Consider the following 25,000-nt stretch of genomic DNA (forward strand, 5'->3'; position numbering starts at 1 on the left):
ATACAGCACTCGTCTGAAGAGCTTTCTATCATGTAAAAGAGGCGTTTTCACCCATTTCCACATGACACTTTTCTCCTTTTATCTGTTGCCGTAGTCAGATGAATATTCTTTCCTTTCATGTGAAGCCCCCCTGAACATCTGTGGCACAGCAAGGATAAAAGAATGTGATACACAACTCAAATATTCAGTGTGTGTGTGTGTGTGTGCGTGTGCATGTGTGTGTTCACCTGAGAGGAAAATGCAAATTGTCCTTTTATAAACATTTAGGTGCAACACGCTGGAAGATAACAGCCAGAACACATTTGTCCAGAGTTTTTCTCATTTTAGAATTAAAAGGATGCGTTTCTACTGCGATACAATTCCGGGAATGAATGCGTAGTGATGAAGGAGGGAGAGAATGAGGGATGGAGAGACAGAAAGGAGAAGGGAGGGGCTGGAATTATAGAAGCTGTGATTTTCACCACCAGTGAATCACACACAGAGAGTCATTTATCTGTTCACCCCAATCAGGAGATATCCTTCTAAAGAATTAAACACCTGTCTGCAGTCACACAGGCACACACACCCCTCCCGCACACACCCAGATACACACACACACACACACACGCACACACATACAAGCACACAGATACGTGCACGCGTACATACACACAATCATGCACAAAGGAGCTGTCTTGGGGCCAGATTAAATACCGTTTGTACAAATCTTTTGTACAATCTTCTGTAATCACTGGTACACACACACACACACACATACGCACGCAGAGAGACAGAGAGAGAGAGAGAGAGAGAGAGAGAGAACCATACAAAGGTTATACCCATTTCAGAACTAATACAGATCGAGGAGTATCTCAGCAATCAATGATTCTTTGCTGAGCGTTCCTCTGCCCAGTGCATGAGAGTGGACTTAATGTTCTAATACAGGTATATGTATTTCTGAGACAGAGAAAGATGACAGCTAATATATTCAGCCTATTTAAAAAATGCTACTCTTCCAACAAAGCAAGAAGTTATGCTTGTCTGATATACAGCTACGAGTCAGTTGTCTACCTCTGCCCATTTGAAAAATCCTGTGGCAAATTGAGACTGATTGACAGGTTGGTTAACAAAGTGAGTCATGGTTCTGTCAGAAGCTACGTAGCGTGTGTGATTATGTGAATAGACAGAAAAATACCTGTCAGGCACCTCCAAGAATCCCTCCTCACCGAAACATGGACTGTCCCTCTTCTGCTTAATACATGACAGGATTGTCATCACACAACAAACAAGATCCAACGTTCAGCATTTTTGTGTATGCGTGCGCGTGTGTGTGTGTGTGAGTGTGCGTGTGTGTGTGTGTGTGTGTGTGTGTGTGTGTATAACAGCAGCAATCCCTAACATATTGAGAAGCAGCCATCAAATGAGGGGTCTTGAAATAGCAGTTGCTGTGTCGCTCTGATATTGTTCTGTTGCCAGCTCCTTTCCACTCACTATGACAAAGAGCTTATTACTGTTATTATTGTGTTTCTCAAGTTTTTATATCTAAACAGTGTTTGTTGACAGCTAACACAATTAGCCTTTAACAAATTTCCCCATTGTATCTGTAGCTACAGAATATCACATGCGGCTTAAATGGTTGCACGTAGGTTTTAATTCCATTTCATAAGGTCCAGTGTCATGTACAGTAGGTGATCCAAGTGTCTTACTCAGTTCTTCTGGTTAAAGAATAGCATTCAATTTCATTACATTTATCCGTTTAGTTCTGTGTTTTCCAATCTGACTCCTGAAGGGTAAAAGTACAGCATGTTTTAGGTCTCTGTCTTTTCTAACAATCCTGATTCATATTCATCAACTACTTATCAAGCTCTTGATTAGCTGAGGCAACATTTAAAACGTGAGAACCTCTTGGCCTCCAAGAGCACAATTGGGAAACAATGATTTTGCTGATGTTCTTATCCACAGCAATTTAGCGTTAGTGTTTTGCATGACAGACATGACACGTCTCTTTGGCAAAAGTGGGGGTGATTGCTTAAGAGAACACAAGTGATCCATAAGGTGTGGGTTTTGAACCCCCAGTCTTCTTGCTACTGAGCTATTTCCGTACCACTGCAACATAAATATTGACCAAATTAACATGAAAGATGTCAGAATAATTCAGAATCTTTTTTTTTTTTGACTGATGCATGCATTAACTCTTTAGTCTTTCCTTGCACTGTAATTTCAGGATCCAGGGATGGCCTGCAGCATTCCCAGTCGGCTCTGGCTGGAACGCTACCCCACTTCCTGCAGGAGCCAGATGATGCCTACATTGTCAAGAGCAACCCCATCAAACTGCGGTGCCGAGCCAGACCTGCACTGCAGATCTTCTTCAAATGCAATGGAGAGTGGGTCCACCAGAACCAACACACTTCACTGGAACACACCGACCTGGGAACCGGTGAGAAAGACATACACACTTCACATACAGAGTAACATAGACACACACACACACACACACACATGCATTTACAATTTTTCTTTGATTCTCTCTCCTTGTCTCTCCCTTCCTCCCAACCCCTTCCTTTGCGCTCTCTCTCTCTCTCTCTCTCTCTCTCTCTCTCTCTCTCTCTCTCATACACGCACACACACACACACACACACACTCTGACACATCACACATAGACTGCTCACACAAACTCACACACTCACATACACACACTCATAAATACCAGAGAAACTTTGATGGCTAACTGAGAGTTCAAAGAGTTTGAGTAGTATGTCAGATCCAGCAGTCTGGATGAAGTTGCACCAGTGTTTCATCTTTCACATCACTTTTGATCAAACTAAACATAAAATCAGTAAGAGCATCAAAGAAAACAATAGTTGCATTTAGTGATTATTCGGTGCGGTTTTGAACACTAAAAGAACAGTTTTTCACTGATGCAATTGCGAGAAAGTGTACTCTCTGGTGAATTGCAGGACCTCACCGTCCACATAAAAGTTATTATTTTTATTTATGTATTTATTAATTTCATTTTGTGCAAAGTCAGATAAAGTTCATTACATAGAGACAGAGACAAATTGCTCACTTTGAATTTGGTAGGCCTGCATACTGATGTCTACCCACAGTTTGATTCCTACTCACATAATTTAGGTGTTTGTTCAACAAATTTAAAAATAAATATGTTTAAATAATAATTTTATAGTCTCTGTAATATTATTATTCCCTCCGCTGTAGTTCACTGACAGAACACAATCAATGACTTTCTCGCTTTGGTTTTACTGTGCAGTAACACACAGTATTTTGATTGACCCGCCCATTTGTACTGAACCCATTTTCCTTTTATTATCAATGTAATTGTCATTATTCTGGTCACATCTGGGTTTGTGACTGTTCGTGCGTGTGTGTGTGTGTGTGTGTGTGTTACATTCATAAATGCATACATATTTGTGTTACATTCATTTTCACTTCTGTCTGTGTTTCTAACAAAGAGAACAAACCACGCATGGGTAACATGGGCCAATAAACTGCTTCTGGCTGTTAGACTAGTTAATCAGGACTGTTGATCTGTGACGCTCCATTGATTAAGACTGGGGTCCCCAACAAGCACAGATACATACTGATACCATCTCCTGTTCCAGAGCCAGACCAATAAATCAAACTCTGATAACAAGCGTGCCAGTGTCCTTGGGCTGTCCGACATGTTTGTTCAGTGCTCTTTTTTTCCATCTTCTTTTTTTTTTATTATTATTATTTTTCCTGCCAAACTGAATGGAGTCACTCATTGACAAATAGTAAATCTCTCAGAGCTGTGAAACCTTCCAGTCCTTCCATGAAAGATTATAAAGCCTAACAAACAATGTATGAACAGGATTAAAGCATGTGTTACTCACTACTTCAGATACACACACACACACACACACAATTTTGCAAGTGCTTTTATTGCAGATTTCTCAAAGTCAGGAGGGCTGTACCGCTTTTATCATTGCACACATAATTATGCATCTGTATTTTAGTATGTGTGCGCATGTGAGAATGCCTCTCAGCATTTGGGCATCTTTGAGGCTAGCGGTAAAGCACTGTGATTGCTGAAGATGAAATTGGATCTTTCTTTGATGTCTTTTCCTGCTTGACAAAGCCACAAAAAGGTTCAGCCAGGGTTCAGGGGTGCGTTGGCCATTAGCAGTAGCTGTAATAACTCTAGAATGGGTCAAAGCCCAAAACAATCTATGACCCAAACACAAGCCATCTTCAACTAGCCTGAAAAAAAAAAAAATATGACTCTGTAACATCAGAACATACCACAGCTCTTTCTTCTTACAGATAGTGCACATTTCACTTCAGTGCTCAGGTAATGGAAAGTACTTTGAAAACTGTCAGACTTCATGACAGATAAGTTCTGAAAGCGCATCCAGGCATTTCAAAGTACTTCAGGGCACATTAAAAGATTCAGGCTGGGTCTAAATGTTTTCCAAATTACGTTGTTGGACAGATATACCTGTAGGTTCAATGACACTTATGAGGTGAGTCGGAGATATTGGTATGTTTGTATGCTGAAACTCACTTAAAAATACATATATGCATGTATAAATAAATTAGATGTAACTTTCATCTTTACTCAAAAACAGGGTCTGTATTTTATATGTTCACACAGCCCATGAAGCAGCGTTAAAGAAACTCCCACTGGGAAAATCTATCAACACCTTTAAAGTTCATTTAGCCTTGCTGAATATTCTTACATTAACTTTTCCTCACTTTTTGTTTGGCATCATATCATTACAGTTTTATATATAGGTACGGGCCAATTAGGCCTTCAGTAAAAGGCAGAACAATTAAAAATCTGAAAACCAAACATGTGGTTTAATCACACTTGATTTACACTATAGTTGTAAACTGAAGCATAAATTCATGTGTATCTACCTTAACGTGTAAGATATTCACATTCTTTCTTCAGTGAACGGGTGACACAGTTTTCACAGGCCGTGTTTCAGAGAAAGAGGCTGGTCACTCATCCACACCTTATCAAGTGCATTTTCAAGCAAGTGACAAAAGTCCGGTGGTACTAAATATAAAATATTCACACGTTGTCCTGTGACCAGATGTGGGCTTGTAAACTTATAAAGCACGAAGCTGGTTAACACATCCTCACCATCAGCGGCTGAAAATATAAAATGAATCTGAGAATCTGAAGCCGGTGGGGGAATAGACTGAGTTGTCGTGTTTTGGGAGATAAATGGCAGAGAGATAACTCTGTCCAGGAAACGTTTTGAGTTTGCAGACAAGACAAATATTCATAATTTAATGCAGACGAGTGCACAGGGAATTTACATTGAGCAAAGCATTTCAGAAAAAAAAAAAAAAAAAAGTGAGTGGTATTAGCACATTTTATGTTTGTATGTGTGATTATACAAATCACAGATTTGTATAATCACGATAGGGACTCAACAGCTTTCATCTTCATAGTCTTTTGACTAAATGTTCCAAGCTTGCCTCTGAACATTGCTCTTATGTGTTGTCACCAGCTAAAATGTGTTGCCGTGGGTGATAGTCGTCATGCTGATCGTGCATGAGTGCTGCTCCATAGGTGGCCAGGGCATGGAAAACAGGCGACTAACAGAGGGTGACAGCAATGTTCCAACACCTCGCTGCAAGCTAAGGAAATCTGTGTGTGTGTGTGTGTGTGTGTGTATGTGTGTGTTTGTGTGTGTGTGTGTGTGTGTGTTTGTATGTTTGCATAGCACAGCTGCTGTTTTTGTTTGTGTGCTGAAATGCGTCACAAAGATCTGTTTGCGTATAGCTCGAGACTAGCAAGACCAAAAATGGACAAACCAAACACCACGCGTAAGCCAAGATAAAGCATTGAAATCAGAAGCTTTTTATGACTTTCAGCCATCATCCTATGGGGGACAAAACTTCCCTTTTCATAGGAGGGAGGGAGCTCTTTCAGGAACACTTCAAAGTGTCACTCAGACTCAGTATCCATAGTAACTCAGGTGGGTTTGAAAAGAGCAGGGGTCTGATAGTGAAGCCCTCTCTGTTTGAAAAGTAAAGCCCTACTGCTGATAGATCGATATTGCACTCACTCCAAAGGCTCCTGATCCCACCAGTGGATGGACAGAGAGAAGAAAAGAGAAGAGGATGCAGAGATTTATGGAAGGAGGTACAGACTGAGGAGACAGCTGCTGGAGAGGTGATTTAGGGACAGAGGGACAAAGGGAAAGAGTGGTGGGCGCCGAAAGATTTAAGACGAAAGAGGCAGAAAGAAATGAAGAGAGAGGTATGTGTCAGTGGATGGAGAGATTTAAAGGACAAAAGAAAAATGTAGGGAGAGAGATGTAAGAGGAAAAGAAGAGAAGAGGCACAGACAAATTGGGGAGGAGGGTTTCAAAACGGAACGGGAAAGGGAAACGGTGGCTTTTCGGTTGGGGAGGTGAAATAGGCTAAAATGAAGGGGGGAGAGACATAAAGATTGACAGGGCAAGGGATAAAGTGTGTAAAAGACAGAGCCTAACTGGGAGATGGATAGATGTATAAAAAAAAGAAAGAAAGAAAAAAAGAGAGGGATGGTGCAGTACATTGAGGTGTGTATTCCACTCCTGCAGTTTGGTGACTGCGAATAGGATTGACATCCACCATTGTGCATTAAGATCACAGCCAGCCCACTGAGAAATATAATCTACCTCCAGCTGAGAGAGAGAGAAAGAGAGAGAGAGAGATCCAAAAGAGGACAGATAGACAGGGAGATGAAAAAGAGAACATACAGACACTAACAATAAATGTAGACATATGATGTTAAAAAAAAGGGGCACAAGAAAGGGAGAAAGGAAGCAGGAGTGGGGGAGGGAGGGCGGGGGGGGGGGGGGGGGGGGGGGGGTCGACTCCAGAAATAGGGTTCTGTGGATAAATAGAATTATCAGACATGGCTTTTTTGGATGAGGATTAAAACCGGCGATGTCAGTGTGTTTGCACGGCCCTTTTATACACATGTTCTCCCAGGCCTTTGAATGGTGGATTAGCAAGGGCACTGACAGGCTGAATGCAACTGAAACATGTTCTGCTTGTCTGAAGGGCTTTGGGTTCATGGCCATCACCAACATAGCTACGTTCAAGTGTCAAACTCATACAAACATCGCCCCCAAAGCTCCCCAAGTGTGTGCAGCTGACAAGCATTGCTCATACACACACACACAGACTCACACCACTTGCCTAGTGAATGGAGATTACTAATCCTCTGTGCTGTGTTAAGTAGTCCAACAAGAGACACACACAGCCCCCCCCCTCCCCCAACACACACACACACACACACACACACTCACACACAAACACATACGAACATATACACAAACACATGCTGAGAGCCAACTGGATCAGAAGGCACACAAAGATGACACAAGTCACTTTTCCCCTGGAGATACCCATTTATGCTCAAAGACTTTGTCATCAGCAGTATACACACACACACACACACACATCATGTTGGACTGCTGGCAGGCAGAAGAGTCTGAAGCAGCCAGAGCTTGAGGAGAGATCATATGAGAAGGTCTGGGCCAGGCCCTGAGAGAAAGAGGGATGAGAGGGAGAAGAGAGAGGACAGAAAGATGAGGGGAGGAGATGAGTAGAGCTCACTAATCCCACTCAGATTCAACCAGAGCCTGAGTTGTCCAAGCACCTTCATACACAGAGAGGCAGCTGTAGCCAGAAAATCTCCCTCCATACCCAGAGAGAGAGAGAGAGAGAGAGAGAGAGAGATAGACTACTCCCGACTGTCTCTACAGACAGGAAGACCCATAGAGATGACTTCAAATCTGTCTGTGTACACAAATACCAAAATGCTAAAACAGACCTGAATGCTTTTCCTCCATATATATCTTCCTATTCACACTATTCTCCCATTACCACACAGCTGAATGCCAGAACTGCAAAACTGACTTTTATTAGAGACACAGAGAAATGAGTATCCTTTTTGAAAGAGCGGGAGGGAGGGCGAGAGAGAGAGAGAGAGAGAGGCTAGTATTGTTGCCACTTCTGAATCAATGGAGATTTTCAGCTCTATGAGCAATGAGCAGATCTAGACAGAGAATTATTGGGGAACCAGGGACAAATGAATGGATGGCACAGATAAGAAAGAAGAGATGGAAGAGAGGGGAAAAGAAGGAGACTGAAAAATAGAAAAAAGAGAGTAATGAGACAGTGTGATGTTTGAAGAAATTCAGGGAGTGAGAGAAATGGAGAAGATTCCAAGTTTTAAGCATTCAGTGTGGTGAATTTATAATCATTAGTCAAGCCTTGGCCTCCTGTTTTGCTTTTCCCTGCATGCCACACTCAAACACACACACACACACACACACACACACACAATGTCCCTTGAAATTATGATTTATATTGTTTATTCAAAGTCATCCTTGCTTCCAGAAAGAAACTTTTCTCCACAGCAGCAGTTTGTCTTTTGGCTACTTTGTCCCTGTTTGTCATTTAATCCCAGTCTTGGCTTGCCTCTACCACTTCCAAAAGAGTGCCTCTACCAGTTCCAAAAGAGTGCCTCTACCAGTTCCAAAAGAGTGCCCGTAATGATCTAGAATGTTGCAGGATTCCTCTATGCCCCACTGGATACGCCTTCAAATCCATCTCCTATTCATTCTCCTCCTATGTTTGCCTTTGCCAGCCAATGCAACACAAGTTTCCCATTTCAAGAGAGCAAGTTTTATTTTTCACATTGATATAATTTATTCATAGGCTAAAGGCTCTTCCCAAAAGATATCTGTGAATTTATATGTTTATAACTTATCTTCAATGCTCCAGCAATCCTCGTTCTCTGTGTGCTTTCGTTCTACATGAGGAGAAATGACAAGCTAGCTGTATGTTCACCAGTGTCAACTGCTGATTATCTGACATGACTGAAAGTGCATAGAAGAAAAGAGAAGAAATAAAATAAAAAAAATCACACAGGTTTTACATTGATAAAAGCTGAAGAACTGAGGTGAGGATGTGGATACTTCCCAGTCGTGCACAGGAGGCGGGAGTGTGTCCTGGCGCACGACAGGTATATTCAGTCTGACTTCTCCAGCAGTGCTCTCCTTCAGGCATAACAAGCCAAGCTCCCCACCGAGCTCTTTGAGAGATAATCATTGAGATTTAAAAAAGATTACAACTGCACTGTGTCCTGACCCGACTGGATCTCTCTCTCTCTCTCTCTCTCTCTCTCTCTCTCTCTCTCTCTCTCTCTCTCTGTTCTTTAGATTTCCTATCTGTCATCATCTTAGCGCAAACTCTCTCTTTCTCTAACTTTTTTTTTTTTTTTTTAATCCCCGAGTCTACAGTGCTCTCTTATATTCAGCATTTCAGTCTGGATCAAAATAATCATAATGTACGATGTACATTTGGAAGTTTCTTTGCCGTGGACATTTTAAAAAGGGGGTGATTTTGTTGATTGAGCTTCCTTTCCCGCTTGGGGAAGTCGGAGAGGTTTATACATATGAGTCCGCCTTGCAAATATTTTAGTATCGTGATTTTTGCCTCTCTACTTATTTGAAACCTAAAATCACAAAACAGTTTCATTTAAAATGCATTTACTTATAATCATCAACTCATTATTCTTTTTCCTCCCTCTATCAGTTTGTGGTATTGGAGCTTCATTCACTCATCCACAGAATGAAATTCACATTTTCTCGTATCATTTTTAATCGCAGGCTAGAAAGCGGAGAAATCGACCCCCTTGAAGAGTTTTTTTTTTTTTTTTTTTAATTTTATTCACAGTTGACATGACAACAGAGGCAAAATTAGGCCTGTGGCAGAGAGAACACATTATAGAGGAATGCAGGGTGAGGAGTCGTTTTGGAGTGGTGCCAACGAGTAGAGTCACTTTCTGTGGTTGAGATCTCTAAGAGAGATGAACATTATATTTTAATGGACTTTTGCGGTTTCACATGCAGTCAGTGCTTTCTCTCTCTTTATTTATGGAGGAGAAATGTTACATGCCTTCATTCTACTTCATGCTGGTTGCCTGCTGTAAAATCTTTCAGCTATATATACATACATACATACACACACACACACACGCATATATATATATATATATATATATATATATATATATATATATACACACACACACACACACACACACACACACACACACATATGCGTGTGTGTGTGTGTGTTTGTATGTATGTATGGATTCCAAAGTGCTAAAAGACACAGCAGGACTGACCACTGAATATCTCATTACTAAGAAATTAACTTAAACGTACCCAGAGGTGAGGAAAATCCATCCATACATGACCAGTTTTAAGAAATGAACCTTTAAAATGCCTGAATGCCTGTTTTGGGGAATATATATTCCATGGCCATTAGACTGTCTGAAAATAAAAGTATCCTGTTAAAACAATATGATGATTTATTTGCATATTTGGCATTAGGAGACATGTATGGTAATATACGCCCAACGAGGATAGTGTTTTGATGCTCGTTTGTAAAACGTTTGAGTTCTCAAGAGATCTCAGAGAGCCAAAACAACGACAATCTCACACCTTATCTTCTCTAATTAGAGACACATCGCCCAGCACAGACTGTCCTTTCAGACAAATTATTTTAGAGAATTTTCATAACAAAAACAAATTAATACTATTGTAAGGAATGAATTTGCCGTCTCTGTGGGGGGGCTCCTGACTGATGGCTTTTCTCTCCCCGTGCGCAGGACTGAAGATCCGAGAAGTAACGATAAACGTATCGAGGCAGCAGGTGGAGGACTTCCATGGCCCGGAAGATTACTGGTGTCTGTGTGTGGCTTGGAGTCACCTGGGAACATCCAAAAGCCGCAAGGCCACAGTAAGAATCGCATGTGAGTACCACCGCTGTACCGTTTACAATCGGCCAACACACCACGTGACATGTAAACTCACTCAGTAACGCCCCTGCGCTGAGGTAAATTCTGTGTTGATTCTGTAAGTTGTTTTTTGCATAAAATGAACTGCAACTGCAAGACTTTTCTAATAAGAGAAGACGGCCTGACTGAGGAGGATCCTGAAGCCACCTAAAAGTGCTGTTTTGAGAGTAAACAAAAAGAGTCGGTAACACCAAATGAGAAACAGAATGGGTTTTCAACCTGTAATGGAATTACGTAGGAGGTTCTGCAGCGCAACACTCTAATTCTAGAAAAGTAGCTACGGGTCTACCATTGTGATAGATGTTTGTTGTACTTGTAAACTTGCCCCTTAAAGACATTTTTTTTTCTGTCTGCTGTGTCAGATCTACGGAAGAACTTTGAACAGGAGCCACAGGGGAAAGAGGTGCCAATCAAAGGCATGATCGTCCTTCACTGTCGCCCTCCAGAGGGAGTGCCCCCTGCAGAGGTAAGACCAAATCCCACATTTCCCCCGTGTGCGTTCTTATTATGGTATTGTAATAAGAACACGTATGTAAGTAATCACTTAAGTACCTTTCGTGTTACTGTAATAATCTGCTGTTTTAAAACCATGAGGGATCGTATTGAATGTAAATGACACATGAAAAGGATGAGTATTGGGTTGAGTCAGCTGTAAATAAATGGTGCATTTGCAGCTGTAACTGGCATTGGTGAAAATATTATAACTTGAAAATATTATAACTTGAAAATTCTTTCTTGTTGTTTCTTTCTTTTAAATTTCTTCACGATTGCATTCTTACCTCGAGACATCTCTATTGATGAGAGTTGATGATCCATTCCACAGGTTTTGATAATGTAGATAAAGACCTAGTATTTTTCTCATTTTTCTAAGAACACTCATTTCAGCATCTTGACACTCAGCTATTGCGGGCAGTTGAAGGCATCAGATCCCTTTCAATAGAGTGAGTTCAAGATAAGAATATGTTAAAGAATGAAAGGTTTTGATCTTTGCCATATGATCTTCAAACCAACTCTTTAAAGCCAGGCACATTCTAAAACTGTATTTTCACACTGACCTGAAATAAAAAAAAAAAACGTTTGAGGAGTGTAATTTTCCTCTGGTGAAAGTTCTCCAGCATATTGGCTTGCTTTATCATGTGGGTTTGTCAGTCAGTGATTTATTCAGGTGTCAGGGTTTACTCAGTCAGATTTACTGAGCTCAAGCCATTCTCTTCTCACACGATACAGACTGGTTACATCACCAGGCCATGTTATTATCAGCTTTTAGCAGCTTCACAGCTTTTCGCTGCATTTATCGAAAAGTGAAGCTGTGACAGAATGTTTGCCCATGCAAATACTTTCAAATGTAAATCGCACTTTCTCTCACACTCTCTCTGTGTCTGTCTATCTATCTATCTATCTATCTATCTATCTATCTATCTATCTATCTATCTATCTATCTATCTAAGAGTCTGCATGCACATCTGTTGGAGCAGGATGATCTTTGTGTGTGTGTGTGTGTGTGTGTGTGTGTGTGTGTGTGTGTGTGTGTATGTGTGAATGATATAGGAACCTCCCCACAGGCTGTTGCGGTATGATGGAGTGTTCGGCTGTACACAAATGGAGTGGCCGTGTTCAGTTTCTTCTCCTCTGTGTGGTTGGTCATCTAACAGGCTATTCTTCATGAATGCATGAATGAGAGCGAAGCTAAGAGCACAGACAGTGAATAATGCAAAGAGCATTCCTGAGCTTCCCAACTGCTGTTGTGTCTCGTGGTGAGCCTAAGAAATTCCTGCTGGGAATAGGAATGTGTTAGGGTGAACTCTAATCCCTGTTTTACCCCAGGCTCAAGAATCAGACTGGTCATATGAGCAAATAAGATTTGACAGCCTTGAGACCAGTGTTGGGAAGGATAAGATAAGGAATTTTTTGTTCAACGTTGGAAAGAGAATCCGAAAGCCAAGTACTGGCATCAACACTTTGATGCTGTTTTCCAATTCGATTCAGTAGATATGATAGGAGCGTATACAGTCTCCTAGCAATGTGATAAGCTTTGAAAACAGCAAGTTTGAGGAAAATCAAACCCACAAAGTTGGGTTTTGATAAAGATGCCGTGTCATATCGCCTCCTGGTTTCAACTGAGATCATAAGTGATAGGACTGTGCCAAATTCCAGAAAGAAGTGACAGATATTTTGTTGAAGGGTTTTTGAGCTTCATATGTTTTTTTATCCTTTGTTTTTAACAGTCTCATAGCAGGCCACAGTATGTGTAAACTGGGCCACCATGTGTGGATATCTATGCCAGGCAAAAGAAAAAAAAACAACAAAAAAAAACAATCTTATTCCATCTGTCATTTTGGAGTCAGAGCCAATATGCCTTGGCTTCAGTAGCAGACTGCTGTTTGTGATGTAGAGGGAAACAGGCATGAGAAACAGGCCACCAGAGCCAAGATGGCGCATTTGTCAAGAGGGATGCTCTTTGTATTCAGTGGAATAGTAGCCAGTATTGGCCACTAGGGTAATACGTGAGATAGAGCCAAGATGGTTCCCCCCCTGTGAACTGCATCAAGGGGGTTGTCATTGGAGATTACAGGTTGGCAAAAAAAAACAAAAAAAAACACACAGCGCCTGCTGAAACTATTTCCAGTCTATGTCTAAAGGTCAAACTGGAGAACTCTACCACTGTGCAGATATAAGAGGCAGCCAAATCTTCTCTCTTGTTTGGCTTGCTGATTACAATTTGGACACTGAACAAATGTAGATCTCTTTGATCAAGACGTCAATGAACGTTGCTGGGTCATTTTAAAGCATTGCCCTTCAGCTCCCCCTTGGCGGACTAACTCTTAATTTAGAAGTCATATTCCAAAAACAATTTTTGGTCAAATTTGTTGACGCCTCATCCATTTTTTTAAAAGGTCACAGACTTGGCTCACCTCAAAACAATTTTGTTGTAGGTTAGACATCGTGGCTCTGCATTGTTCTTCATTCCCATTTGACGAGAAATCTTTTTTGAAATTATCTTTTCACCAGAGCTGAATTGAAAAATGAACATGGGATAATGAAAACTATTACACAATCACTGAAATGAAAATATGATATTAACTGTCAAGGTAAAGTTCATAGAAATTGCTCATGACAAGAGAAAAAAAGTGTAAGAGGAAAAAAAGGACTCTCAATAATTTGAACAAAAAAAAAACTTGCAATCATTACGCACATATTAAATTTACAAGCATAATGCAATTAATCATAAAGTCAGATGAACCAAAGTCATTTGAAGTGCTTAAAATGTAATTATTCTGTGATAAACAGAACATTGGCCAGAGAAAGAGAGAGAGAGAGAGAGAGAGAGAGAGAAGGACACACAGCAAGTCTTAGATGCCCTTGCATCTTAAAATGACGCTGTCAGATTTGGAGTGTTCATTTCTTTAATGTGATTTCGTGAAAGTCATCGTTGCGTTTGAAAGCCTGAGACGTGATTGAAGTAAAGCAATGTAGAGAGACGTTAATGAAACTCATACTTAATTGAGTCGGATGGAACGAACCCGGACACAGAGCCCTCGTTCTGTAATTGCTTTCTTGTCACTTTCACTTCCCCTCGAAATGAATGTAAATCTGAAAAGCGAATTCTGTGCTGGATGACGATGTTATGAGGTGTTTTACCCATTTTAAGGCTAATTGGATTGACCCGCCTGGAACGCATTTTGTTCCGAGTCAAGGTTAGGACTGTTCCATTTGAGCACAAGGAGGGGGGGGTGGGTTTGAGAGTTAGCCACCCAGTGAGTTTCTCTATGATGTGAGCTTTCAACAAACATCAACATCAAAGCCATCTTAGTTTCACACTTGAATGGATCAATATCAGGTTTGTCCTTGGACGCATTGTAGCTTTTCCTCCATTTTGATACATCTATTTATCCTGATATCCTCAGTTTTATTTATTTATTTGAAGCCCCTGATCATATTTTAGTTGGGCTGTTTTCCTGTTGCATTCTAGTGAGTTCACTATGAATAGAGAGGGAGCTCATTGCCTGGCTCCCTACAATAGACAATCCCATTTGTCCTCTGTTCCCACTATCCTCTCAGATCCTCACGCTCATCAAAGACCATGAAAATATGACATCAGACAGCCAATTTTTCCCGTGTTATGACATCAGAGGACAATGGAATAGTTTGGGGAATGGGCACCTTAGCACTCACGCTATCAAAGAACATAAAGAAAGGGGGTTTCACTGTGCTAATATTAGGATCTCAGTGTTTCCTGAGACGCAATTAGTGGGCGTGGTGTTTAAGCATTCAATGTTCGTCAGCCTGTAATTGGAACAAATGTGCCAATTAAGCAAATTAATTTCCTGTGTTCCCCAAGCAGAGGCTTATCGCTTTCATTTGAATCTGTCCCTCTGTTTTCATCTCTCCTCTCATCTACCCATCTCTTACCCCTAGAGGCCACACTAAGGCCCGAAAACAAGTCACGAATATAAAGCAGCGAGACAGAGAGAGGGAGAGAGAGAGAGAGAGAGAGAGAGAGGGAGAGAGAAACATTTCAACAAATCAGAGATGAGGACTTACGTTAAGAGGGACCGGCAGAAATAGATAGGATAAGATGAAGGTGATAGGATAAATATAATGATGATGATGAAGATGACAGATTATGATAAAGACCGAGAGAGATTAAGGAAAAGAACTTAGGGAAAGGGTATATTATAGATTCTTAAAGTAAAGAGAGAGAGAGAGAGAGAGAGAGAGAGAGAGAGAGAGAAAGAAAGACAATACAGGAGACCTAAAACTGAGAGTATTGCTTGTGAATGTGACGTTTCGTAATGCTGTGAAATGGCAACGCTGTGGAATGTGAGGGACATCCTGACTTGATCAAGTGTCCTAAATACAGAAGTCACAAGAGGGATACTTACATAAAAAGAAGGGGAGCACATGAGAGAGGAAGAGATAGATAGATAGATAGATAGATAGATAGATAGATAATGAGAGAGAGAGAGAGAGAGAGAGAGAGAGAGAGAGAGACGGAAAGTCTGGCTGCTGCTATCAGTGCTCCAGAGTGGAACAGAGAAAAGAGTGAAATTAAAAGTATATGATGAAAGAGTTCTCTCCCACCATCAGAGAGGACAGGAAAAAAAAAGCCTGCTTCAACGGTGACAACTTGACGACAGATTTATCGATTTGCCTGCCTCCATTATTCTTTAAGGCCTCAGAGAGAGAACAAAGCAATCTTGGCCAATGCATATGTGTTTGCTGTTGTATTCTCTATCCACAAGGCGAGGACACTTACACAAACACAGACTCCCAAAGGGGCCAGAGTAGTTTTAATCCTCAAATACACAGACATAAATCAACTTGTGTTCCTCCTTCTGTCCCCCTGGGGCAGTTCAAAAGCTCCAGCTATTGGCAAATGATTGCTATTTACAGGCCTAGCCATGTGAAGATGGTGCCATCATCATGTTAATGCATTTTTTTTATCTTCTTAGTTCCTATGGAATAAAGTCATTAAAGTTATGGACAAATAAATAATGCCTAAAAGTTGTGAAACTCCTGCCATCCCAAAGCTTACACAAGACCCTGATGGGGAATCCTTGAGTACAGAACTAAACTTGTCTCTAACTACCACACTATAGTGTACGCCCACTCAACTTTTAGATGTGGACCTAACAAGTTCTGATGGTTGTTTTTCTTCTCATTAAAGACTGATTTCTACTTTAGAAACTTTGTGAACTTTTCTTTCAATCAGTGACACATGCCAGTCGTTTTTTTTTTCGAACAAAAAACAGCAGGAGTTTGAGAGCTTTAAAAAAAAATAGCCCTGGTTTCATGTATAGGAGATTCTGTGGCAGTAACCTGCCACGGTCTCTCTTTGGTCATGCTGATAGATGGACGGTTGATGTTCATGAGCTCACTGGAGCCGAAGTTGTGGTCGATACTTAGCTTCACTCTCTCCAGCTGCGCACTGTGGCAGAATGCGTTCCCGCTGAGCTTGATTACAGCGCTGGAGTCTGTATCCAGCGAGAAACTTTTTTTTTTAGATTGGTGATGTAGCCACTGCGACCTTTGCTTCTCTTCTCTTTTATGCCTGTCTGTGACAGGTAGAACAGAACTCTCAGAGCAGAACTCAGTCTTTCACTGTTTGTTGCTTGTAATTGATGTTTCATTTGACATTCATGCAGTCCTCTGATAGGATCTAGGTGTAGAGGCAGTCTTTTATTCTTTTGCGCTGACAGCTAGCTCCCTTCCATGCTGGTTTGCGATGTGTGGAAAAATACAGTTGGCAGACAAACATTTCCTCAACCTTCTAAGGGTCATATCTAGAACATAGCTACGTTGGTACGCTGTTCTCTAATTGGTCGGGAAGACGGTAAACTTCTACGCGTGCTTAAGGTTGCCATTTTTTTTTTGCTTCGATAGGTGGAATGGCTAAAGAATGAAGAACCGGTGAGTTCCCTGGGAGACCGAAACATCGACACGCGGGCTGATCATAACCTGATCATTAACGAAGCTCGGCTTTCTGACTCGGGGAATTACACTTGCTTGGCCAGCAACATCGTCGCTAAGAGACGCAGTGCCACAGCCACCGTCATTGTGTTTGGTAAGTCTTTTATCACTATTTGAAAAACAGTTCAACAATTTGTCACACTTGCTGAAAAGAACTGATCATGAGTGCCAAGGTCCTGAGGCAACAGGTCGTGTAGATACTATGTACAAACACTGTGATGTTTAAAAACCTTAGAGGGTGGCAGACACTAATTTCATCGCCCAATTTTTTTTTTTTTTTCTCAATAAAACTCTTTAGGACTCTTCACCCGGCTTTAATTGGATAACTGTCAAATTATTTTTCTTCCTGTGAACAATAAACAAATATAAATTTTTCCTTGGGCTTCTGGACCCCCTTTTATTTCGAGGTCAATGTACACGCACCCATTTTATGCCACCAAGATTAAAAGATGAAAGTGAGGGACCCCAGGGGCCCATAGACGTAATCCATGTATGGCTGTTTTGCTTTTCCCCTGTTAGCTCAATGTAATGTATATGTCTTTCCTATAGCTGTTTATGTGCATTTGGCCATACTACCCATCAATGCTTTTCACATCTCTTCATTGACCTACAGTGACCTTCACTGAAGCCAGCTTTTGGGCTAACTCAATTATGAGGCTTATCTCATTTATTTAAACTATCTGTATGTGTGTGATACTATTCTTTTTCTCTCAGCATGTCTTTGATTGGCTATTTTTGTCAACAAGTCTAATGAGTTAATGATTCCAAAGCTCCCTATGAAGTTGTCCTTTATAGGATTTAAGCTCCATTAGGCAAATTGATGTGCTCTCCTAGTGTTTTTGCACAATATTGTGATCGTTAGGTAATGGCACACTCATTCACTTTCTCCCCATGTGTGCTCGTAAGACAGTAGAGCAGATGGGGGCTAAAGTCACAGTGCCAGTGAAAGCTTGATTAAACACAGCAAAGGCTTTGATGTGAGCTGTCAAAACTCTTCTGCACAGTCTGAGCGGCAGTTAGCTCATTGGTTAGTGTAGCGCACAGAGGTTAGCATACCTCTTAGCAGTCACTGTAGTTGAGCAGTCTGAGCTTCAATCCGTAAATCTATATTCCTTTTTCAGCTCTATTTGACGTGGAAATTTAGACTCTATGTTTCCTCGAAGCCTCCAGTAAGAAAATAAATAAACAATAATATAATAAACAATAATATAATAAGAACATACATTTACTTTGTTAATAAATTGATGTTATTATTATATCGTGTTTTTTCCTTTAGACTGAGAGGAGATACGTCAGCAGTGGAGAGTGAGCAGTATACTAAAAATGTATTTGAAAATATACCCAAAAAATCAAAACAAAAAAAAGAGAACTCGGTAAACAGCTGAATTACAAAAATGCTACATTGCTCCAGAAGGGTACAAAAATACAAAATGAGAAAAGTGGAAAATACATAAACAAACAAACAAAAAAAATATATAAATCTGTGAAGGAGACATAAGAATGCTAGTAGTGTTAAATGCTTAACCATCATGCATGATTCATCACTCTTTTCATTTATTTATTTTTTTCCATGTATGGTGTTTCATGTATTAATTCATGAGAAACATGTCTGTCTATTCATCTATTGTCTTCATTAAGTCTTCAGCATCTCTGTCAGCGTTGTGTCCGTGCATGCTTATGAAGTCGATGAGAAACCACCAACATATGAAATAGCCTCTAACATAATAGCCTAAGAACTCTCCATGGGCCAATTAGCTGATCAGTCAGTCACACTGGTTCTGATAAGATTTAGCAGACATTATTATGTAGAGTAGAGTAGCTTCTAAAGCCTTGTTGTTTTCATCCCTGTGGCGTTTTCCCTTCATTCCTCATCTGAGGTTCTGTCTGTTCTTGTTCCCAGTAAATGGCGGGTGGTCTTCTTGGACGGACTGGTCGGCCTGTAACGTACGCTGTGGGAGAGGCGTCCAGAAGCGCTCACGTACCTGTACTAACCCTGCTCCCCTCAACGGAGGGGCTTTCTGTGAGGGCATGTCTGTTCAGAAAAGCACCTGCAACACACCCTGTCCAGGTACGGAAACATAAACCACAAGCACTTCTCATTCTCGGCACGGTCACAAATGGCCCCCATCAGATTCAGATTACCCCCCACCCCACACACACACACACACACACACACACACACACCATCAGCACCCCGACCCCCCAAGATAATTGGGTATCGATTCATATCACAGAGAGAATTCACATAATATTGCAAATGTTGTCTCAGCCAGATGATTCAAATCTCTCTGTTCTTTCTCAGGGATTTGTCTGCATGGTCTTATATATGCATATCTGTTTCTGTTTTGTCTCCTGAGATATTTTTGGCCCTGAAGCAAATGGTCTTAAAGATTTCTCCTAACAGTGCATAGCAGGTCAATCACACAGCATGATTGTCTCTCACTGCTCTGCCTCATTAATTACTCATGGTTCTGAACACACCAGGAGCTAATCCATCTGTCTGGGAGCCATTGTGAGAGTTAGCTCCTCTGTTTGCTGAATTTTATGTGGTGTCTGCGTATCTGTGGCTGTATTGATCTCAATAGGAGAGGCCTCTGGAGTTGTGGAGCTGATCTGCCTGATGGCAGCCTTAGAAAACATCTCTGTTAAAGCGGCGCCTAAACTCATTTTCAGCATCTTCAAGCTCTGTCTGTCTGAAATATAATACTTTATTCCTCAGAGAGACAGAGAAGGAGAAGAAAAGAGAAAAGAAATTGATGGAAATAATGAACATATGAAGTAGACAGACCTAGAGACAGAGGAAATAAGAATTATGAGCTAGACAGACGGACAGACAGACAGAGACAGAGAAAGAAAGAAAGAAAAAGAGAGAGAGGGCACAGCAGAAGAGAGAGTTATCATCCACTCTGTGTAATCGGTGCTGTCCCTGGGTACATTTACACCAGCTAAATTTATGGTTTCATTGGAGGCACCAATCACAGGGGAACTGCGCGACATGTTGGGGAAGAAGTTATCTGAGGAGGGCACCGCTTGCCCAAAAAACGTAATCTCCTTCCTTCACCAGCACACTATTTCCGCAAGACTCTTCAGGCTTTGCTGCTACATGCAAACACATCATTTGCATTTAGATTAGCCTTAGAGGAAACTCCAAGAACCTGTGCAGTTGCTGGGTGGAGAGAAAACTTGATGGAACAAGACAAAAGTAAATTGTCTTTTAGTTTTTTAGAGACAAACCGAGAAAAAAAAAAATCAAATTCTCCACAAGGATAAAGGTGGGTCCTAAACAAGTGACTCACTACTTTCTGAGCACAGGAGTTGGACAGTTCTAGAAAGTCAGTATCACCTGAAGAATTGATTTTTTCCCGGTTTTTTTTGTTCTCTGAAGTTGTTAAGATAAAGTTGTTGATCATATGCACTAGGAAATGTTGATATGCTAAAATATTTTGTGTTTGTGTGTGTGTGTGTGTGTGTGTGTGTGTGTGTGTGTGTGTGTGTGTGTTAGTGGATGGAGGCTGGGCAGAGTGGAGTCAGTGGACAGAATGCAGTGCGGAGTGTCAACGGCAGCGTAGCAGAGACTGCACAGCCCCTGAACCAAAACACGGGGGCAGACTGTGTGAGGGAGCTGCACTGGACACAGACAACTGCACCGGAGATCTCTGCACTCAAGGTAAGTCTTACACACACCCGCTCCTCCTCACCCTGCTCCTTCTTCTCCTCCCTTCTTCCCCCTCCTGCCCATCATCATCATCATCATCATCATCATCATCATCATCAACAACAACAACAATAACATCATCATTCTCCTCCTTGTCATCATTGTGATCATTATGAGCAATGTCCTCATGAACCACCATTTACTATTTCTGACCTATCATCAGAGTTAACATGAAAGTTATCATCATAAGCCTCAATGACGTCATTATCATCATCATCATCATCATCGTCATCATCGTCATCTGTGTTCTTCACTGATTAAATCATCTTTATTCTTCTTATGTGATTCACAATAATTCAATCCCAGCCTTATCACCATCATCTCATTTAACACCTCTGTGTAACAGTTTGCGTGTCATTCTGGAGATGTAGGCTGCTATTTTACTCCCACAGTGAAAGCTGGAGCAATCATGCCCGTTTATGGTAGATCAGTAGAGACAAACGCACCATTAAAGCTGTCATGGGCAGAATGAAGCAAGTCAGTCAATCGTACACACACACACACACACACGCGCGCGCGCTCACAAGACGGCTGGCTTTGTAATTTCGGGAGAGGAGCAGAAATCTTCTGTTTTTAATACCCGTTCTTCCCCACCTGACATTTCTTTAATCAATCTTTGGCTCCTCTTCCTCCCTGAGGGGGCAGCCAATCCACACTCATCATGTTCTGATGAATCTGTAGTCAGCACAGCCTCCAGCTGATTGACGTAGCTATCAGAAACGCACTTCAACACCCCCACAAACCCACCCCATGTACACACTATCCCAAATTAAAAACCTATGTTGCATGCTACACAGTTGAAATATGCTGAGCTCTGTCTCTCTTGTCCTTTGATGGCGAATTGAATAATGCAGGAATAGTGCAGAGCTTCTTACCTGCAGTTTATGACCAATGAGTCACTCAGTGTCACTGTAACAAGTGCAAGTCAATTAGCGGTCAGCGTCTTGCTAAGAACTTGCTCCAAATTTAAAGTGGTAAAACAGGAAATTCTAGGCGTTTCGAGACTTGTCTAACACTTAATTCAAAGTTAATGCAATGGTTTGTGCAGATTCTTTAGGGATCTTTTTTCACATATGACATTACCTGGTACCAAATGATTGGCAGAGGTATGGTAAGACATTTTCACTGCACTTTCTTATGAGTTCAGACTATTTCATTACAGAACAAAAATAAATGGTGTATTTTTGGAACGAGTCATCAGCATTTTTTTAGTGTATTTGACAAGTCAGGGCCTGGAAGTGCTGTGTGCATTCTGCCCACACTGCAATCTTTGTGTGCTTGTGTGTCTATGCAGACAGAAAACTGCTACATGACGTCAAGGTGCCTCAAGGTGAGTTACTGTGGTCTTCCAAGTCATTTTAATTTTTTTTTTCCATTCTATTATTATCTCAATGGTTGAAATAAATGTATGCCATTGGTGTTTTGTTTTTTGTTTTTTGGTTAGTTTAAATCCCAGTTGCATGATTCTTTGTCAGCGTAATCATCTAAGCCAAACTGAAACCGCTTATTTTCAGTGAAATTAAAAAGTATAAATTTGGTACATGGGAACCACTAAGCAGGATTTCTCAGCAAGATATCTTGAGTCAAAAATGAGGACTAATCAGAAAGTGCCTCAGTTGTTCTTGTATTGCAGAGTTTTGTCTCATTACATTAACTGAGAAACCTTGCTTTAAGGAATATATCCCATACATCATGGTTACTCTTAAATATTTTCATATTCAGTCAGTATTTCCAGTATAAAGCTCCAGGTTTTTATGCTTAAGCAAACATCATACTTGTAAATGTAAAGTTAAAAAAGAACAGTAGCTTTACATTCACCATGAAAATCACAGTCAAACTCTGTCCGAACCTAATAGTCTTATCGGTGTTTTCTCTAGACATGTGACAGTTCAATCTGCCACATGCCACAAGAAGACAGAAAGAGAGAGAGAGAGAGAGAGATTTTAATTAGCCTGCCAAACTATCTGCCAAACTATTAACTTGCTCTGTTTGCCGTTAATGCAGCTCTGCAAGCTGGTGTCCATTGTCTCCATTCTCTATACTCACCGTAGCCGTGAGCAGCATTGTTATTTCTCACCTCTGTGCTATTGGCCACCAGCTAACAAACGAAAGCCCTTATTTTCTTATTTTTTATCCGTGTATTATTAACTTTGTCCTTGTTGAATTGTTTGAGTATAAGGAGGTATCTCCTAATCAGTGGAGATGAGCTTGACTATTGTGTTGACTATTGTGCTGTATTGTCACATAATCCCCATGGAAAACAACAGACTCTTTACAACTCAAGACTCAAACCCTTTTTTAATTACAGTCAGGTGTGAGGCTGATTGTTAGAGCTTTTCACTACATTACAGTTTTAACTATCTGGGTGAATGAGGCGGGGGGAGTGGGGGGGGGGGGGGGGGGGGGGGCTTAGACGCCTTGTCATCACTTTGAGAGTAAGAAGTAGACATCCACAGAAATGATTTGCCTTGTTTTAAACATTCTGTCCCGGATTACATCTCCCTCCACTTAATACAGCTGTAGAGAACTAAAAGCAACAGTGTTCTTACTGCTCTAAATCCTTGATCCTTTCCAGCGGCTTTCAAAATATTCACCTCCTCGTGGAATTAGACGCATTTACTATGACTCTTTGCTGTGACACAATATTAAAAAAGCAAGATTTAAACTGTGAAAGGGGGTGAATTCATTCTATGGCAACATTTTTCATTAAAAAAAATTGCCATTGTAGAAAAATTTAAGCTTACCTTCTAATCTTCACAGTGTTTATCCAGATTTGTAAAAGACTACTTTTTACCATAACCTAACAGACTGTAAAAATTCTGTTTTTAGAAGCTGGCCCTTTGGTTTTACGTGATTAGAATGGCCCTTTTAAATCCTGTTCAGACGTCATAAGATACTTTTTTAAAGAAAAAAAAATCATCTTTTCCCTCTATTTTTCTCTAAGAAATATTTATGTTCAAACACTTTGTGTTTTCTCCAGTTCAGAGAACTCTTGCGTCCTCTGTGATCATCCTTCATTTGCAGGTGCAGAAAGCAGCAGTGACGTGGCACTGTACTCAGGTCTGGCTGCCGGCGTGGTGACGGTGGTAGTCCTGATCGTCGCGGTAACGCTGTACAGGCGAAACCAAAGCGAGTACGGAGTAGACGTCATCGACTCATCTGCCCTCACTGGAGGATTCCAGTCTTTCAGCTTCAAGACTGCCAGACAGGGTAAAAAGTCCTGACCCCAACATTCTGTTGAATGTCCTCCGTAACCCCATGCAGTCATGTTAGTTATGTACAATGCTGTTATACACTTATTAATGTTCTTGAAACATTGCGTGAACATTGACTGCAAAGAAGGTTGAGTGTTAAATCATGCTTATGACAAGATGATGACAGGTGCTTGGAGGACACTCAGGTTAACAAAAAAATTTTTGCTCAGTGCAGTAGTAAACTCTAGCTGTAGAAAATAGGCAGTCTTCTTTAATAACCAAATTAAATGTTTAATGCTGTCTGTGTAGTACTCTCTGGTAATGGTAGTTATCTTTTTTCTGGGTGATTAAGACATCCCATACTTTCCTCCCTGGGGTAGTTAATAAGGTTTTTAGTGTATTTATTCTTGCACTGAGATTTAAGGACAGGACTTAAGGAAAGGTTTGCCCACCAAAACTGTGTGACTGTGTGTGTGTGTGTGTGTGTGTGTGTGTGTGAGAGAGAGTGTAGTGATATATTCTTCATTTTTCTCTTTTCCTCGTCTCCATCCGTATAAACACCCCCTGAGGAGGAGAGTGATGATGATGGAGGGATGTATAATGAGTGAAAAAGAGCTCGACTGGTTTGGCTACGCAGTAATAGGCCTTGTTCAGTGAGCTGTCTGTCCGCTCGCATCACTGACCCCACTGCCATTGCCGTATTTGCACGCGCACACACACACACACACACACACACACACACATACACATCAACAGTTGTCTGGACAGGAAATGATAAG

The 25,000-nt window shown here is 41.0% G+C and overlaps 1 protein-coding gene across 1 annotated transcript in view; it reads left to right on the top strand.

The window, feature by feature from the left end:
- Positions 1 to 25,000, top strand: part of unc5da (unc-5 netrin receptor Da) — a 65,529-nt gene that overhangs the window by 19,630 nt on the left and 20,899 nt on the right. Inside the window, exons 2-9 of the mRNA XM_030767975.1 lie at positions 2,204 to 2,416; positions 10,653 to 10,796; positions 11,204 to 11,307; positions 17,226 to 17,406; positions 19,213 to 19,380; positions 20,815 to 20,979; positions 22,322 to 22,357; positions 24,052 to 24,237. Coding sequence (XP_030623835.1) covers positions 2,204 to 2,416; positions 10,653 to 10,796; positions 11,204 to 11,307; positions 17,226 to 17,406; positions 19,213 to 19,380; positions 20,815 to 20,979; positions 22,322 to 22,357; positions 24,052 to 24,237 — 1,197 coding nt within the window. The remainder of the gene's footprint in view (positions 1 to 2,203; positions 2,417 to 10,652; positions 10,797 to 11,203; positions 11,308 to 17,225; positions 17,407 to 19,212; positions 19,381 to 20,814; positions 20,980 to 22,321; positions 22,358 to 24,051; positions 24,238 to 25,000) is intronic.

This window comes from Chanos chanos, chromosome 3, assembly GCF_902362185.1.
Source record: "Chanos chanos chromosome 3, fChaCha1.1, whole genome shotgun sequence".
NCBI lineage: Eukaryota > Metazoa > Chordata > Actinopteri > Gonorynchiformes > Chanidae > Chanos > Chanos chanos.